General features: G+C 36.1%; 1 protein-coding gene and 1 non-coding gene across 7 annotated transcripts in view; both read left to right on the top strand.

Annotated features, from left to right (window-relative positions):
• Positions 1-18,321, top strand: part of KIF1B (kinesin family member 1B) — a 192,324-nt gene that overhangs the window by 133,161 nt on the left and 40,842 nt on the right. For all 6 annotated transcript variants that reach the window (XM_074218481.1, XM_074218482.1, XM_074218480.1 and 3 more), the window contains 6 exons: positions 5,665-5,750; positions 6,651-6,780; positions 6,919-7,081; positions 14,375-14,465; positions 15,564-15,682; positions 16,283-16,338. In XM_074218481.1, coding sequence (XP_074074582.1) covers positions 5,665-5,750; positions 6,651-6,780; positions 6,919-7,081; positions 14,375-14,465; positions 15,564-15,682; positions 16,283-16,338 — 645 coding nt within the window. The remainder of the gene's footprint in view (positions 1-5,664; positions 5,751-6,650; positions 6,781-6,918; positions 7,082-14,374; positions 14,466-15,563; positions 15,683-16,282; positions 16,339-18,321) is intronic.
• Positions 18,060-18,166, top strand: LOC141510479 (U6 spliceosomal RNA). The gene has a single exon (XR_012474962.1). It is a non-coding gene; the product is annotated as a U6 spliceosomal RNA (small nuclear RNA).

Raw genomic sequence — 18,321 nt, 5'->3', positions numbered from 1 at the left:
GACAACCTGTGACCAATGTGGGAACCCCTTTTCAGCATCAACTTCATGTGTGCATTCAGTTTATCCACTAATTAAAACAAAGGTTATCATTAGTACCTGGTTAGAATAAAAGATTAAAAATGAAATGATACTACAGGTATTTATAACTGTTCTCACTCAACCACTGGCTTTTGACTCCAGAAAATAGGAAACATTTAATAGTAAAGGTACAAGGGTTGGGGAATGATTCTGCATATAGCTTAGAATGAGTCCCAATTAAGGCCAACCATATGGAAACTATTTCTACATGAAATTGGAAAGATGACAACAAATAGACATAAAATGGGATAGATCTGTCAGATTTATAATGACCTATTCTCATTATTGGTAATAGTGGTACCAGCCAATTTTACTTTACTAATCTGCTCTACTGTATCTTTGCTCAGTGTAGTAAAGTAAACCATAGAAATACTGGTTTTTATGAGGACCTGAAAACACAGTAACCTTTGTTTAGGATTATAAAGTCTTCTGAGGGAATATAAGGACCATCAGGATACAGGTGGTAGTGTTTTCATCATTTATTAATGAGGCTTTGGTGGCTCTTTGTGATTATCACTTCCTTTTATAGATATCCAACATTTCATAATAATAATAGGTTTAAAAATTGTGTCAAGAATTAAACTCACCAGATGGTGCATGTAAGCACATGCCTGTGGGGAGGGGGGGGGAGGAACTGGACTACTGTGCTACCTAAATCCACTAATTTGTTATGGACTCTCCTGGGCCCTTATTGCCTTAAGGTTACCCTTTTATTCTTCCCTAATTGAGTCTTTTCCTTTTCAAACCTTCTCTTCCTTCCTCCAGCTTCCAGTATCACTCCCTCCTTTTTGCAGAGGAAATTACCTTTTTATTTTCTAAAACAATAGAGACTTTTCAACTAGGAACTTCCTCTTTTCCTCTATTCTACGTCACAAAAACTCTTAAAATCATCCCTGGTAAAGGATGGCTCTTCCTCTCACCAAAGTCCTAGTCCTTCCCATACTTTTTTGGCACATCACTTCTATGATCATTTTCCCCACGTTCTCTTTAAGCTTCAGTTTTCATATCTAAAACAAACATATCCAGGTCTCCTCAAATGGAATCCATTTGACTCTACTATTTGTTAGCAACTGATAGACATCTGGTGAGTTAAATTCTTGACACAATTTTTAAACCTATTATTATTATGAAATGTTAGATAACTAGAAAAGGAAATGATAATCACAAAGAGCTACAAAACTTCAATAAAACAGATTATTCTAATATATAACCTAATTTCCTTTTTTTTTTGGCAGTTACTAGGCTGGTAAATTGGGGGACTCCATAGATATTCATTGTTCAGTCATCTCACTCGTGTCATTTCTGATTCTTTGTGACCACTTTGGGGGTTTTCTTGGCAGAGATACTGCAGTAGTTGACCATTTCCTTCTCCAGCTCATTTTATGGTGGAGGAAATGAGGCAAACACGGTTAAGTGACTTCCTCAGAGTCACACGGCTAATAAGCATCTGAAGCCAGATTTGAACTCAGGAAGATGAGTCTTCCTGACATCAGACCCACATAGCTCTTCCATGCCTTGATCCAATCTCTTACTGCTGTTCTCATGGACAAACTGGAGGTAAATGAATTGAATGATAGTACTTTTAGAGAGATCCAGAAGTGATCAATGGCCAGATTCACTGTTACTTTTAGAAGTAATTCTTTGGTGAAGTGATCCCAGAATCTGTTTTTGACCCTCTGCTATTAAGATTTTTTAATCAATGATTTGAATGAAGGCCTGGAAGACAGCTTTATCAAATTTGTTAATGACACAAAACTGAAAGGAGCACTGCTAGTACAATGGAGGATGAGGTCATGATACAAAATTATTTCTGCTGACTGATTTTTAATAAGGTAAAATTTGATAGGGATCCAAAGAATTCAAAAGAAATCAACTTCGCAAGTTAAAGATGAGAGAATTATAGCTATATTTGTAATTTGTCTAAAAACAAAGATCTGAATGTTTTGATGAACTCCAAATTTATTCTGAGTCACAAGTATGATATGGCAGCTCAGGAAGCTATGATATGATTTCAGCTGGTATTAAAAGAGACAGCTATTCACACTAGTACAAGGAGATGATTGATAGTCCCTCTGTCCTCTCTGCTCTGATCAGCTAACAGGAGAAGAATCAGTTCTGGGAGCTACATTTTAGGAAAAACAGTGACAATTTGGATGATCTCCAGAATAGAGCAGCTAAATGCTAAAAGTTCTCAAATGAATATGAGGATCCTAGGAACTAGGAAAATTGAACTTGGTGAAGACAATACTTAGTAGAGGCTATAGCTTTCCCTAATTATTTGAAGGACTAAATAGAAGAGAGATTTAAATTTGTTCTGTTTGGCCCCAAAACATAGAATTTTGAGAAGTGGATGAAATTTCAGAGGCAGATTTAAACTTAACATAAGAAAAAATTTGATAATGATTAGGGCTATCTGTAAATGAATGGGCTGCTTTAGACATAGCTAATTCCTAGTCCTAGAGACTTTCAAACAAAAAGTTGAAAGATTACTTGTATATTTTTTAGAGGGAATTCTCATTAGAGGGGAACAAAACTTGAGATTGATAACCTCTAAATTCCCTTCCAGTTCTCAGAATTTCTTGTTTTGTAAGTGCAAAATGAAATATAACTGACTCTCATATGTAATCAACTCAGAATTGTTTGTGCTACTATTATAGGGAGGTAAAACCATCTGGGTGAAAAATGAATGTTGCCCAGTCTTTGACAACCAATTAAATAAATAACCCAGTGGTCTCCAAACTTTTTAAACATTAAATCCCATACAGGCCAGTTTTTTTTTGGGGGGGGGGGGGTTAGGTTTTTTGCAAGGCAATGGAGTTAAGTGGCTTGCCCAAGCCACACAACTAGGTAATTATTGTCTGAGGCTGGATCTGAACTCAGGTACTCCTGACTCCAAGGCCAGTGCTCTAAGCACTGTACCACCTAGCTGCCCCTACAGTCCAGTTTTTGAGCATCTAGAGGGGATACTTTGTCATTCTGGAAAGGGTACCTGCTCAACTACTGTTGTGGGTCTCGGAGTCACAGCTCAGTTAGAACTGACCTGAGGAATTAATATCTTGGCAGAAGGAAGGAGCTTTGGAGCTTCATGACATGTAAGGGGATAAAGGTCAGAAGTGTTGAGTGAAGAGTAGTAATGGGTGAAGAGTAGGTAAAGTTTATTCAATTGAAGACAAATTCTACGGTTGAATTCTACAGAAAGGAGGAGATACAACCCATCTTTCCACCCTCTAGCTGATCATTCACCCCTTCAAGTCATGCCATGGGCCCCACTTTATAGATTACTAGAATAGACAATCCAGTGAGTGCATCCATATCCAGTATGTTCAAATCACTTGACTCAGATGAACTACAATCTGGCATAAGAGGGAATAGAAGGTGTAATTTCTGAACTATTATCAGTAGTCTTTGAAAGGTCATAGAAAATGAGAAAGAAAGACTACTGGATAAGGGATAAATGTCCTAATTTTTTTAAAAAAGAGGAAAAGAATGGAATCTTCCAATTGTGGACCAGTAGTTTGACTTTGATTCCTGAAAAAAGTTCTAGGATGTATTTTTTTTGAATTATAAAGATTTTCTTTATTTTGAGTTTTACACTTTTTCTCCTAATCTTACTTCCCACCCCCCACAGAAGACAATTTTCCAGTCTTTACTTTGTTTACATGGTATACATTGATTCAAATTGAATGTGATGAAAGAGAAATCATATAGAATTGGCTATCATGGGGAGAAAATGGTTAACACAAAAGCCAGTAGGTTTTTGTTTTGTTTTATCAAGACAGGTCAGGTCATATGAACCTCATTTTTTTTTTGACAAAGTGATTAAACTTGCAAGATAATTTCCAGATTGCTGTATTTGAAGTCAGAAAGACCCTGTCCACTTGTGCCTCTACCATGTGCATGTTACTAACCCTCTTTAAACTGAAAGCAATTCAGGAGATATTTCTACCAGTTGACTGTTGGTTGTGAACTGTGCTGGTGTCTCCCAGTAACATTGCCTTTATCTGACTAAACTGGAATACCAGGAGAATGCTCTCTCTTGGTAGATTTGGCATTTGATGAAATCACTGCTGCTAATCTTACGGGCAAGAGATTTGTGGGCTAGACAGACTACAGTGGAAGATCTGGCTATGCTTCTTAACATTATTTTTGTCATTAATTTAGATAAAATCCTTAGCATACTTATGAATTTTTGTTTTAATTTATTATGAATATCTTTTGTTTTATCATCCTCATTTCCTAGTCTCTACACCCAAAGAGCCATTACTTATGACAAAGAATAAAGAAAGAAAGTTAAAAAAAAAGACATTCGGTGAAACCAACCCACACATTAATCAATGTGGACAATATATGCAATGTAATAAATAATTCTGGATATCTGCAAAGAAAGGACGGAAGCACATTGCAAAATCTCTTCTTAGTCTGATTTGTTCATTATTCTTAAACAGTGGGTGAAAGGAAAGGAAATGCACATTTATAGCGCCTACTGTTTGCCAGGCACCATGCAAAGTAATTTTTATAAGTATTATCTCATTTGATCTTCACAACAATTTTCCCCATTTTATAAGGTAAGGAAACTGAGGCAGACAAATTAAATGATTTACCCCTGGGTGACACATTAGTAATTGTCTCAGGGCAGCTTTGAATTCAGATCTGTCCACTGTGCCACCTACCTACCTTTACACAGCACTGAATTTAATTTTTTCCATTTTACAATGTTGCAGTCATTTATGTTTTTTTATTCTATTTGCTTCTCTTTACATCAGTTCACATAAGCCTTCCCAAATTTCTGTTTTCTTTCTAGTCTTCATTTCTCATAGTACAGTAACATTCCATTATAGTATTATATCATAATTTGATTAGCCATGCCCATTTAAGATATCAGGACCTATGCTGTTTCTAGTTCTTTGCTACTACAAAAAAAGCTGCTGTTGGTATATGTAAGACCTTTCTGTCTTTGACATATTTGGAATATGTACCCAGCAGTGAAATCTCTGAATCAAAGGATAGTGAATTTTAGTTTTTTTCTTAGCATTGCTTTTGTGGTTAGACCAATGCACATCTTTGCCAACAGTGTATAATTCTGCAATCTCTTTCACTATTTGTTGTATTTATTAATTTTTCTGGATGTGAGGTAAAACTTCACTTGGGGGGTGGCTAGGTGGCGCAGTGGATAGAGCACTGGTGCTGGAATCAGGAATACCTGAGTTCAAATCCGGCCTCAGACACTTAATAATTACCTAGCCGTGTGGCCTTGGGCAAGCCACTTAACCCCAATGCCTTGCAAAAACCTTAAAAAAAACCAAAAACAAACTTCACTTGGGGTTCATTTTTGGCTTGTTTCTTGTTTCATTTGGACAAATAGATTAAAATAACTCAATTGAGTTTTCCTGCTCAAGTTGTCCCGTCTCTTCCCCTTGAGAGATCTTTAGTGCTGTCTAAGCTTTAGTGCTTCTTTAGTGCTGAGATTTTCAAAATCTCAGCTAGCAAGACAGTATGATAGTCTAATATAGTTCATGTTTAACCCAAGTATTCAGCCTTTGTTGAGCCCAGTTTATGGTGTTGATTTTTTTTTTTTTATCTGAACAGCTGATGAAGAAGCTCCTGATTATGGCTCTGGAATTCGACAGTCAGGAACAGCTAAAATATCATTTGATAATGAATATTTTAATCAGGTATGTCTTCATATAAATTAGTAAAATTTGAGGGACTTAATGGAAAAAAGATGTGGAGAGAAAATTCTAGAATTTGAACTGAAAATTCTGCACTAGTAGTAACTGCAGAATAACTTGAATAGTCAATTTCTGAGAAGTTGTCAGCAGGTTTTAACTTATTATTACAGCACTTGTTATCAACTTGGCTTATTAACAACCAATACTGTTTCCAATCCCTATCAGTCTGCCTCCTTTTTCCATATCTTTCTCAAACAGGGGAAAACCATTTACCATTTGCTGTCAATTTTTCTTTCAGACACTTTTTATAACTTCTAGGTACTTTTTAAAAGAAATTATTTTGAATTTTATAAAACTACACTGAATATTATACCAAAACTTTAAATTTAAAATGTATTTAAATACTCAAATGATGATGATGATATTCATCTTTCATTCTCAAAAAGATCATAAAATTAGGGAAGTGATGCTCTGCCAAGGACTTGACTTGAATTGGAGTGAGGAGGGGCTGTACTAAGTCACCAGCTTCACTTTCTCCTCCAGAACCATCTGGGTCCAGTGACCAGATATGAATCAGGATGACTGGCCATGCCCCTGTATGTGAGGCAGTTGGAGTTAAGTGACTTGTCCAAGGTCACAAAGCTAGTTAATGTCAGATGTCTAAGGCTAGATTCGAATTCCTGTCCTTCTGACTCTTAACAGTGTTCCATCCTCTGTGTCACTTAGCTACCCCAAATATTCAAATAAGCACAAGACTATATAAGTAATACACTTATAATTTCTTTCCAAACTCTTTAATTATACATTTATAAATGCTGGTCCATTTTTTGAGATATAATAAAAAATGCAACGAAACCAACATCTGAATGCTAGATCATGTGTGACTTCTTGCCTTATTTTTAGAGTGATTTTTCTTCAGTTGCAATGACCCGCTCTGGATTGTCCCTTGAGGAATTAAGGATTGTGGAAGGGCAGGGTCAGAGTTCTGACATCATTACTCCTCCAGAAGAAATCATTCGAGGGAATGAACCAGGTAAGTGAAGAAAAGATTAGTTGGTGGGGAAGGGATGTTTCTTATCCCTGTGAGAAGAGGTAAGCAGTTCCAAAAGATGCCTTTGAGGGAGTTAGTGGTTCTGACTTTGCCACACACTTGTCATTTGTTCCTCTCTAGACTTAAAGTCAGGCACTTTGTTGGATGGCAAAATGGTGATGGAAGGCTTTCCCGAGGAGGTTGGAGAGCATCTTAAACTGGGCAGTGCATTCACTTTCCGGGTGACAGTATTGCAGGCCAGTGGTATCCTCCCAGAATATGCAGACATCTTTTGCCAATTCAAGTAAGCAAAGCTATTGGATTTTTTCTTTTTTTACAGTTTTTCTAGTGCAGAGGTTGTAATCTGTAAAACAGAATGTTTTCTTTATTCAACCCAGGAATAAGAACAAGAAATTTAAGATTAATGGAATAGGATTGTGTTGTTGGTTTAATTTTCTTAACATCCTATAGAGATTTAAATATATTGTCTGTTTAGCCTTAATGTTTTAGTCGTTAGAGTCAGCCTTTGTCAGAAGCATAGAATTTACTTGATTAGAAGAGTATTGCTAGAAGAACCATTGTACCTGGCAGTTTAGTGCCGAAACGTTCATTTACGTTGTCTGAAAACTATGAATCACACTTAGCTGACATTGATAGACATTTATTCCTTTATACTAAATGGTAATATCTATTGCAGACAATCCATAAATAGTGTATCAGTACATGGAGTGAAGAGCAAGAGGGCAACTGGTTGTGTTTCAGGATTCATTCAACAGGAGAGTGACTCAGAAACACTTTTAAAAATTCATATGACCATACTCAGTTATCCTGAACTCTATGCCTAGTGACATATTTTCATCAAATTACCTTGTTCTATCCTCTTCCTTTTTCTTTTTTTTTGGGGGGGGGGGGAACACCTCAGTAAAAAACTGTGGCCCTTCAAAGCCACCAATGTTATTATAAGGTGACCCAAAATTCTTAGTGCAGAGGCAGCTGTGATAAAGTGGCCAGGTAATTGAAATGGAAATCAAAAAGACCTCAATTTAGATTCTGTCTCTGACACATGCTCTGTGACCCTGGGTAAATCTCTTTACCTCTTAATACTCTGGACAATTCTCTACTGCTATAAAAGGCAGAAAATGTGCTAGACTGGTAGAAGGAATTGATTCTTTCCTTCAAAACCCTCCCTTCATCCTAACTTCCCTAATCCAGTTAAGGACATCACCAGCTTCTCTGTCCCAAGCTTACAACTTAAGTATCATTCTTTTTTGGTGTGTTATTGTTGGATATCATTTTATTTTTTCCAAGTACATGCGAAGATAGTTTCAACATTTATCTTTTTGTAAGCTTTAAATTCCACATTTTTCTGCCTTACCCCTCCCCATGACAGCAGAAATGTGCTGTAGGTAATCTGATATAGGTTACACATGTCCAACCAATCATATTTAACATATTTTCATAATGGTCATGTTGTGAAAGAAGAATCAAAACTAAAGGAGGGAAAAAACATGAGAAAGAATAAAAACAAAACAACTTTTTAAAAGTGAAAATAGTATGCTTTGTTCTGCATTCAAACATGATAGTTTTTTTCTGGATGTGGATGGCATTTTCCATCATAAGTCTTTAAGAATTGTCCTTGATCTTGGGGAGGGGATGGGGGAACTTGGAGTCAAGCTGGTAGAGAGAAGCCAGGAACTTAAGCTCTCCCAGGTTTCCCTCAGAAGCAACAATAATTAAGGTTCTTTGGAATGACAGAATCCATGAAAGAACAGGGGAGAGCATTTTCAAGCAAAGTCTGTCTTAAGTGGATTAGGAATGTGACCAGGCATAGGGAGTGGAGCCCAGGATGAGGAGCCAAAACCAGCGTGGGTGGAGATGAAAGAGACCAGCCAGAAGTCCCTCAGCACACCAGTGGCACTGTAGAGCAGCTGGGAGGGCTCTCAGGTTCCCCAAATCCCCTGTTCAGCCAGTGCAAAATGGGTTGGACAGCCCAATCTGGTGAGCAAGCCACTAGTGTTCTCAGTGCAGAAGACCCAGCCTAGTAAGCAGGCCACTGGCATTCTCAATGCAGAGGGTTTGTTTCTGGACAGCCCTAGCCCTCTGAGCAGTCCATTGGAATTCTCAACACACAAGATCTGCAAGTGGGCCCCTCCCCCAACACAAGAAATTTGGAACAACAAAGCCCAAAATAAGTGAGAAAAGTCAGAAAAAAAACCATACCAATAGAAAGGTACTTTGAAGGTAAAGACTATCAAAACACCATCTCAGAAGCAGAGAGCAGAAAAATACAATATATGTGAAACCCCAGAAAGGAATGACTTGATTTCCAACTGAAAAAGACTTCTTGAAAAAAGTTCAAAAAGGATTTTAAAAATCAAGTAGAAAAATTGAGAAAAAAAAATAACAGGAGAAATTAAACATCTTGCAAAAGGAAGCACAAAAATTGCCTGAAGGGGCAGCTAGGTAGTACAGTAGAGAGAGTACCAGCCTTAGAGGCAGGAGGACCTGAGTTCAGATCTAGTCTTAGACAACTGTATGACTAGCTGTGGACGAATCACTTAACCCCATTACCTTGCCCCCTAAAAAAATTGACTGAAGAAAATAAATCCTTGGGCAGCTAGGTGGCATAGAGAATAGAGCACCAGCCCTGGAGTCAGAAGGTCCTGAGTTCAAATGTGACCTCAGACACTTAATATTTACTTAACTGTGTGACCTTAGACAATTCACTTAACTCCATTGCCTTGCTTTAAAAAAAAAGGGAAGAATTTCTTCAAAAATATAATTGCACAAATAAAAAAAATGCAGCTCTTTTAAAAATAGAATTGACGAGGTATAGCATCCAAATTTTTAGAGGAGAAGTTGAATGAATTACAGCAGAACTCTGCTGGTGGGAGACCTTAACCTCCTGCTCTCAGATTTAGATAAATCTAACCCTCAAATAAACAAGAAGGAAGTTAATGAGGTAAATAGAATGTTAGAAAACCTAGACGTGATAGACCTTTGGAGAAAGTTGAATGGGGATAGAAAGGAATATACTTTTTTTTTACACCATACATGGCACTTACACAAAAATTAACCACGTACTAGGTCATAAAAACCTAATAATCAAATACAGAAAGGCAGAAATAGTGAAAACATCCTTCTCAGATCATAATGCTATAAAAATCACTTGCCATAATGGGTAAGTGAGAGATAGACCTAAAACTCATTGGAAGTTAAATAACCTCATTTTAAAGAATGAGTGGATCAAACAACAAATTATATAATGAATGATTTAATCCCAGATAATGATAATAACTAGACAACATACTAAAACTTAGGGGATACAGCCAAGGCAGTTGTCAGGGGATATATTATATCTTTAAATGCTTACATGAATAAATTGGAGAAAGAGGAAATCAATGAACTAAAACATGCAACTAAAAAAAAATTAGAGAAAGAACAAATTAAAATCCCCCAAATAAATACCAAATTAGAAATTCTAAAAACTAAAGGAGAAATTAATAAAAGCAAAAGCAAAAAAACTATCAAATTAATAAATAAAACAAGAGTTGGTTTTATGAAAAAAATAAAATTGATAAACCTCTGGTTAATTTGTTTAAAAAAAAGAAAGTAGAAAACCAAGTTACCTGTATCATAAATGAAAAAGGTAAACTCATTACCAATGAGGAAGAGATTAAAGTAACAATACAGAATTATTTTCCCCAACTTTATGCTAATAAATTTGATAATCTAAGTGAAATGGATGAATATAAGTTGCCCAAGTTAAATGAAGAAGAAATTAAATATTTAAATAACCCTATCTCAGGAAAAGAAATTCAAAAAGCCATTATTGAACTCCCTAAGAAAAAAATCTTCAGGGCCAGATGGATTTTCAAGTGAATTCTATTAAACATTTAAGTAACAATTGGTTCCAATTCTATATAAACTCTTTAGCAATATAGGTGAGGACAGAACCCTGCCTAATTCTTTCTATGACACTGATATGGTGATGATACCTAAATCAGGAAGAGTCAAAACAAAGAAAGAAAATTATAGACCTATCTCCCTAATGAATATAGATGCAAAAATCTTAAATAAAATCTTAGCAAAATGGTTGCAGCAAATGGGGTGGCTAGGTGGCACAGAGGATAAACCACCGGCCCTAGAGTCAGGAGTAGCTGGGTTCAAAGCCAGTCTCAGACACTTAATAATTACCTAGCTGTGTGGCCTTGGGCAAGCCACTTAACCCCATTTGCCTTGAAAAAAAACAAGAACAACTAATGATTGCAGCAAGTTATCCCTAGGAAAATGCATTATGACCAAGCAGGATTTATCTCAGAAATGCAAGGTTGGTTCGGTATTAGAAAAACTATAGTTTAATTAACTATATCAATAGCAAACCTACCAGAAATCATATGATTATATCAATAGATGCTGAAAAAGCTTTTGACAAAATACAGCACCCATTCCTACCAAAAACTTCTAGAGAGCATAGGAATAAATGGATTGTTCCTTAGAATGATAAGCAGCATCTATCTGAAACCATTAACAAGCATTATATGCAATAGGGATAAACTAGAGGTATTCCCAGCAAGATCTGGGGTGAAACAAGGATGCCCATTATCACCACTACTGTTCAATATTGTGTTAGAAATGTTAGCTTCAGCAATAAGAGAAGAAAAAGAAATTAAAGGGATTAAAATTGGGAAGGAAGAAACAAAACTCTCACTCTTTGCATATGACATGATGGTATTCCTAGAGAATCCTAAAAAGATCATCTAAAAAACTACTAGAAGCAATTAGCAGCTTTAGCAAAGTTTCAGGATATAGAATAAACCCTCATAAATCCTCAGCTTTTCTATATATATTATTATCAAGATACAACAGCAAGAGCTAAAAAGAGAAATCCCATTCAAAATAACTTCAGACAATATAAAATACTTGGGAGTCTACCTGTCAAGGCAGACTAAGAAACTCTATGAAAACAACTACAAAACACTTCTCTCACAAATAAAATCAGATTTACAAAACTGGGCAAATATCAACTGCTCGTGGATAGGCCAAGCTATTATAAAAATAAAACTGACAATTCTACTCAAATTAAACTACTTATTTAGTGCCCTACCAATCAAAATCCCAAAAAACTACTTTAGAGTTAGAAAAAATTATAAGTAAATTCATATGGAGAAAAATAAGTCAACAATTTCCAGGGATTTAATTGAAAAAAGTGTAAAAGAAGGTGGTCTAGTCCTACCAGATCTAAAATTATTTTATAAAGCATCAGTCATCAAAACTGCCTGGTACTGGCTAAGAAATAGAGTCGTGGATCAGTGGAATAGACTAGGTGCAATAGCAGGAAATGATTATAGTAATCTGCTGTTTGATAAACCCAAAGTGTCCTTCTTTTGGAATAAAAACTCTCTCTTTGATAAAAGTTTTGGGGAAAGTTGGAAGTTAGTATGGCAGAAACTCAGATTAGACCAACACCTCACACCTTATACCAAGATAAGATCAAAATGGATACAGGATTTAGAAATAAAAGACAATATTATAAACAAACGAGGAGATCAAGGAATAGTTTACCTATCATATCTATGGAAAGGGAAGCAGTTTATGACCAAGGAAGAGATGGAGAACATAATTAAAAACAAACTAGATAATTTTGATTACATTAAATTAAAAAACTTGCACAAAGCCACTGTAACCAAGATGAAAAGAAATGTAGTAAATTGGGAAACAATTTTTACAACTAGCATTTCTGACAAAGGACTCATTTCTGAAATAAAGAACTGAGTCAAATTTATTTTAAAAAAACATTTCCCAATTGACAAATGTTCAAAGGATATGAAGAGGCAATTTACAGATGAGGAAATCAAAGCTATCCATAGTCATATGAAAAATTGCTCTAAATCATTACTTATTAGAGAATTGAAAATTAAAGCATCTCTGAGGTACCACCTCATACCTCTCAGACTGGCCAATATGACCAAAAAAAACCCAATGATCAATGTTGGAAGGGATGTAGGAAATCTGGGACATTAATACATTGTTGGTGGAACTATGCACTCCTCCAACCTTTCTGGAGAGCAGTTTGGAATTATGCCCAAAGGACAATAAAGATGTGCATACCCTTTGATCCAGCAACACCATTACTGGGTCTATACCCTGAAGAGATCATGAAAAAGGGTAAAAACATCACTTGTACAATTCATAGCAGCTCTATTTGTGGTGGCAAAGAATTGGAAATTGAGTGAATGTTCATCAATTGGAGAATGGCTGAACAAATTGTGGTATATGTACATTATGGAACACTACTGTATTAGAAACCAGGAGGGATAGGCATTCAGGGAAGCTATTATTATTCATTATTCAGAGGATTTTTCTTTTTCTTCACATGCCTAATGAAGGAATTGGTTTTACTAGGTAGGCTACACATGTTTGTAATGGGGTTTGTTTTTCTTGCTTTCTGTATGTGAGATGGAGAGGAAGGTGGGAGAGAATTACATGCTGAAAATAAAATAAAATTGAATTGAATTTTTAAAAATGTTACTGATCTGGTATATGATTTATGGATCAGTCTCAGTACATGAGAATCATGTGTACTCTGCTGATAGAGTGGAAATGGTACACAACAATCATTAATAATTATTTTAACTTTGAGTGTTATCAGTGGGACTTCATGATCCCCACCAATGTAGATACAATTGATATTTATCAGTTACCTACCATAAACCTGGAACCTTATAGAAATGTAGTTAAGAAGAAGAAGAAAAGGAGAATAAAGGAAGTATAGGGAAATAAAAGTGAAAAAAACAATAGAAAGTCTTTATATGGCAAAGAATGACAGAGGGATACTGACTTCTCTCCAATATTTTGTATCCCATATATCAAGAATGCATTCCTTGAGACCATGAAACTGTTTTTTATGTTTTTAAATCCCTCTCCTCTGTGACTGACTTTCACTCAATTTGCTTTTCAGTGTTCTCCTAGTGGATATTAAGTCTTTTATCTGAGAATAGCTCACACTGACTACTGTTTTCTTATTTTTATTCCCACTTGCCCCTTAGCAATAGAATTTTCATTGTGAGTGTAAAGAGTATACTTATTATTACTCTGAACTTTCCTCTCTCAGTGGCTTCTCTATATAAATTATCTCAGGCATATAGACACTACCGAGAAGCCTCAGTACATTTTTGCAGGAGAGTAAACCCTTGCTGACCTATTTTTTTTATGAAATGATTTCATGATGACTTTGGGACCAAAATGAGGCTATTCAGTTATCTATTTCTCCTAACCCTACTCCAAGCAATTTTTCAGCTACATATACTACTGAGTTACTGATCCCCAGAATAATTTCTAGAAGTTAGTTTTAAAGAATATTGAATACTTTTGTTTTCAATTTCAATAATGCTTTCATTTATGCTGTCTTTATCTGCATATATATTCCTTTATATTTGTTTATATGTACATAAACATGTACAATAGTAAATTTATAAATTATATCCACTTATGGATTCCTATATTATGAAAAATATAGGTATATATAGATTATGATATTTGAAAATGAGGATTGTAATGACATGTTATTGAAAGCTCCATTTGTTTATTCATTTAGCTTCTTACATCGTCATGATGAAGCATTCTCTACTGAACCCCTAAAAAACAATGGCAGGGGAAGTCCTCTTGGTTTTTATCACGTTCAGAATGTAAGTGATTCATTAATTTCTTTGGAATTTGACTAAGAATGGGTAGAACTGTATGATTTCCATTCAGCTTTCTCAGGCCCAGGGACAATGGACTCAAAGATAAGGTACTACCTAAGAAGAAAAGTCGAGAGTAGAGGAGACAATAGTGGTGATATAATATTAAATACTGAGAATAAGCATATCCCTGAACAAATTATAATCAGTCGTCTTAGTAAACAACATGTATGTGTGTGTAAATTGGGTGATAGCAAGGGCTGGTGAAATCTTCCATCAGTTAAGTCAGTTGTTAATTACTTCTCCCCAGAAAAATGTGGGTATCTTAAATTAAGCATTTTATTGAAGTGACCATATTTTCCATTAAATTCTAAGCCCAATGTCAACTTGCATATAGTAAAAAAGATTTTAACAACCTTTTGTGTGCTAATCTGTAAGATTGCAGCTCCTGCCTGTACTCTGTTCTTTAACTAACTAGAGTGGTAATCACATAGAACCTGCAGGGAGGCCCTCTGGAGCAGGGGAACATACTTGCCTCTCTCCTCTGTCTCAGTCATACTAAGTACAGTCATTGCTTGAGCCATCCATCCCCAGGCCATCCAGAATAACTTGTGGAACAGAAGACAACAGAATAAACTGAGTTTTAAAGTGACTCTTGGGGGTTAGGGAGTATGAAAGAGTATGTAAGCAAAAGTAGTAAAGAAATCAAGTCTAACCAAAGGGTACCACACCTCAAATACTAATTCTAAGACAGCTCAGTGGAAAGACAAGCACTAGACTGGTTATCAAGACCTGAGTTCTAGTCCTGGAATTTTAACTACCTAGCTATGTCCTCTCTGGCTCTAAACTCTCTCCTCTGTAATGAAAGTGTACCATATATAATGTAAATTCTAACAAACACACAGACATACATGCACACATATGCTACACACAAATCTGGAAGAGATATTGGAACATTTTTTGTGGAGGTATTTGGTTTTGTGCTTTCATGTACTCTATTTAGAAAATGTTGAACTAAAACTTTGAATTCAGATTTTGGTTAAGAAAAAAAAACCCTTTTTGTTAGTTTTTTCACTTCTCTAACTTATTTTTTTCCTTTATTAGATTGCAGTGGAGGTAACTGAATCCTTTGTGGATTATATCAAGACCAAACCTATAGTATTTGAGGTTTTTGGCCATTACCAGCAACATCCTCCTCATGTTCAGGGACAAGAGCTTCACAGGTTTGGACCAAATGAGTCAAAAGCATTTTTTTTTAGTTGTTTCCTTTTTAGAAAAAAAAAAGAACTTTGAAGGGACTTAAGGCAAGTATTATCCCAGCTATTCTTATATTTCCCTATTTTCATTGAAGTTACTAGCTTTTACAAGACTTTACCAGTGGTTCACTTTCTGAGGACACTTTAAGATTGTTTCAGATGACTGTAGAATGAAACTTCACCAGAAATGAGTCACTCTGCTATGCTTCAGATTAGCTGCAGTCAAATAGTTAACTGTAAATCATCCTGTAAAACTCAAACTCCAAGAAACAATACTGAATAGTTGATAATTTCCCTTTAGATTTTTAAACTGGTGAATGAAAAAATATAAAGAAACTAGAGTATGGTAATGATGTTGATGATAATAATAAAATGTTTTGCTCAAGACAAAATTAGAGAGTTCTCACTATATATTTTTTAACTGAGATGTACAAGAGGTTTGTCAAGAAGTATGTTAGTTGACATTTCAGCATAGGGAAAATGAGGTCTAGCATTTGTAGTACTGAAAGGAAAATTTGAAAGGTTTTCTTAAAGTCTGTAGGAAAACTGACTTTCATTTCTTGACAGTCCTCCTCAACCATCCCGGAGATTCTTCCCTCCACCCATGCCACTCTCCAAACCAGGTGAGAGTTCAGACATCTATATGTATGTGTATGTCCTTCATTGTGAATAGCTTTAGAGTGTAATACAGTCCGATTTCCACTCTTCTAAATTACTCACCTTGAAATTTTCTGAAGAAAGCAGCTAACTCCTCAAATTCTGAACCAGAACAATAAGTAGAAAGAGAGAATGTGTGCTTCCTAAGCATTTGCCACATCTTAGTAATTCACCTATTTCTCTTCCTAGAAACTGTTCATTTCCCACCCACCACCACCACCACTTCCCCTTCACCCCCCATTCTCTGCATGTTTTTAGTTACATTGAAATGATTCATAACTTTTCTTTGCATAATCAACTTATTCTCCATGTTCATTTATCTTTTTCTTTTTCTTTTCTTCCTTTTCCCACATTGTCCATCCCCCTACTACCCAATTCACTTTGTTTCTCCTCCCCCATTCTCGGTACCCTGGCTCTTCATCCTCTCACCAGACTATGGGAGAAAGATTGAACTGATTCGATATCTCATGTCTGACTATATGAATGTTCATGTGCTGAATGTGTTTTCTGAGCACGCCAATGCCCTTGCATCTTCTGCCATCACCAACTTCCAGGATGGGCCCAACGTGCTATCGCCTTTTCTCTCTCTGCCTGTCCCATGTTGTCAGAACCAGAGGGTCCCTAAACAAGATGGTTAGTGGCCTTAGATATAGAACAGTCCTAAGACACTGTTTTTGTGTGGCTGAAGCAAAGGTGTTTCTGTCCTCTTTGAATTTAAGGCTCAGTTCATTTAGTCAGAAAGACCTAACCCATGACTTTCATAAAGATATTGGGAAACCGTCTTCTTGGCTTGCTGTCACAGAAGGGGAAGCTGCTGGGTTTTTAGACCACTGAAACCATACATGTGAAGGCAGATTTCATTTCAAAGTTCCATATGTAGAAGTCATTTTTTTGTGTGTGTTAGGTTTTTTGCCCTGACAACAGAGATAACTCTTGAGTTAAGGGTTCTAATGTTTTCTTGCTTAGCCCCATCAACTCAAATCATTTGAGTTTGGTGAGGGCACAGATTTTATGAGTAGGAATAGACCTGGAAGACAGAGGTCTTGAGTTTATGTCCTCTCTACAACTTCCTATCCACATGACCTTAAGGAAATTTTTTACATTTTTGGGCCTAAGCTTTCTCATATGTAAAATGGAAAGGATGGGATGATGACCTACTAAGGTTCTTAACATTTCTGGGAATATATTATGATATCTTTAGTTCACATTTATTTTTAAGATAGTGTTTCAAAAAAAAAGAAGGGGTGGGTAGGTGGTGTAGTGGATAAAGCACCAGCCTTGGAGTCAGGAGTACCTGGGTTCAAATCCAGTCTCAGACACTTAATAATTACCTAGCTGTGTGGCCTTGGGCAAGCCACTTAACCCCCATTTGCCTTACAAAAACCTTAAAAAAAAGATAGTGTTTCAAAATTATAACTTTGGGGGAATTGAAATTATTAACAAAAAATTAAGATTCTGGCTGATTTACTCATTCAGATATTTCAACATTAGTTGATGTTTGAAATTTAAATCTGAAGTAAATATATGAAATAACTCCCAAGATTTTGTATTTGAAAAATACAGACTCTGGGGGCAGCTAGCTGATGCAGTGGATAGAGCATTGGCCCTGGAGTCAGGAGGACCTGAGTTCAAATGTGACCTCAGACACTTAATAATTGTCTAGCTATGTGGCCTTGGGCAAGCCACCATGCTTGCTTCGGTAGCACATATACTAAAATTGAAATGATGCAGAAAAGATTAGCATGGCCCCTGTGCAAGGATGACACACGAATTCATGAAGCAAGACACTTAACCCCATTACTTCAAATAAAATTTAAAAAATTAAAATTAGGGGCAGCTAGGTGGCGTAGTGGATAAAGCATTGGCCCTGGAGTCAGGAGTATCTGGGTTCGAATCCAGTCTCAGACATTTAATAATTACCTGGCTGTGTGGCCTTGGGCAAGCTACTT

The sequence above is a fragment of the Macrotis lagotis genome, chromosome 1 (assembly GCF_037893015.1).
Source record: "Macrotis lagotis isolate mMagLag1 chromosome 1, bilby.v1.9.chrom.fasta, whole genome shotgun sequence".
Taxonomy (NCBI): Eukaryota; Metazoa; Chordata; class Mammalia; order Peramelemorphia; family Peramelidae; genus Macrotis; species Macrotis lagotis.
Note: the sequence above shows the minus strand (reverse complement) of the source record. Positions and strands in the feature narration are given on the sequence as shown.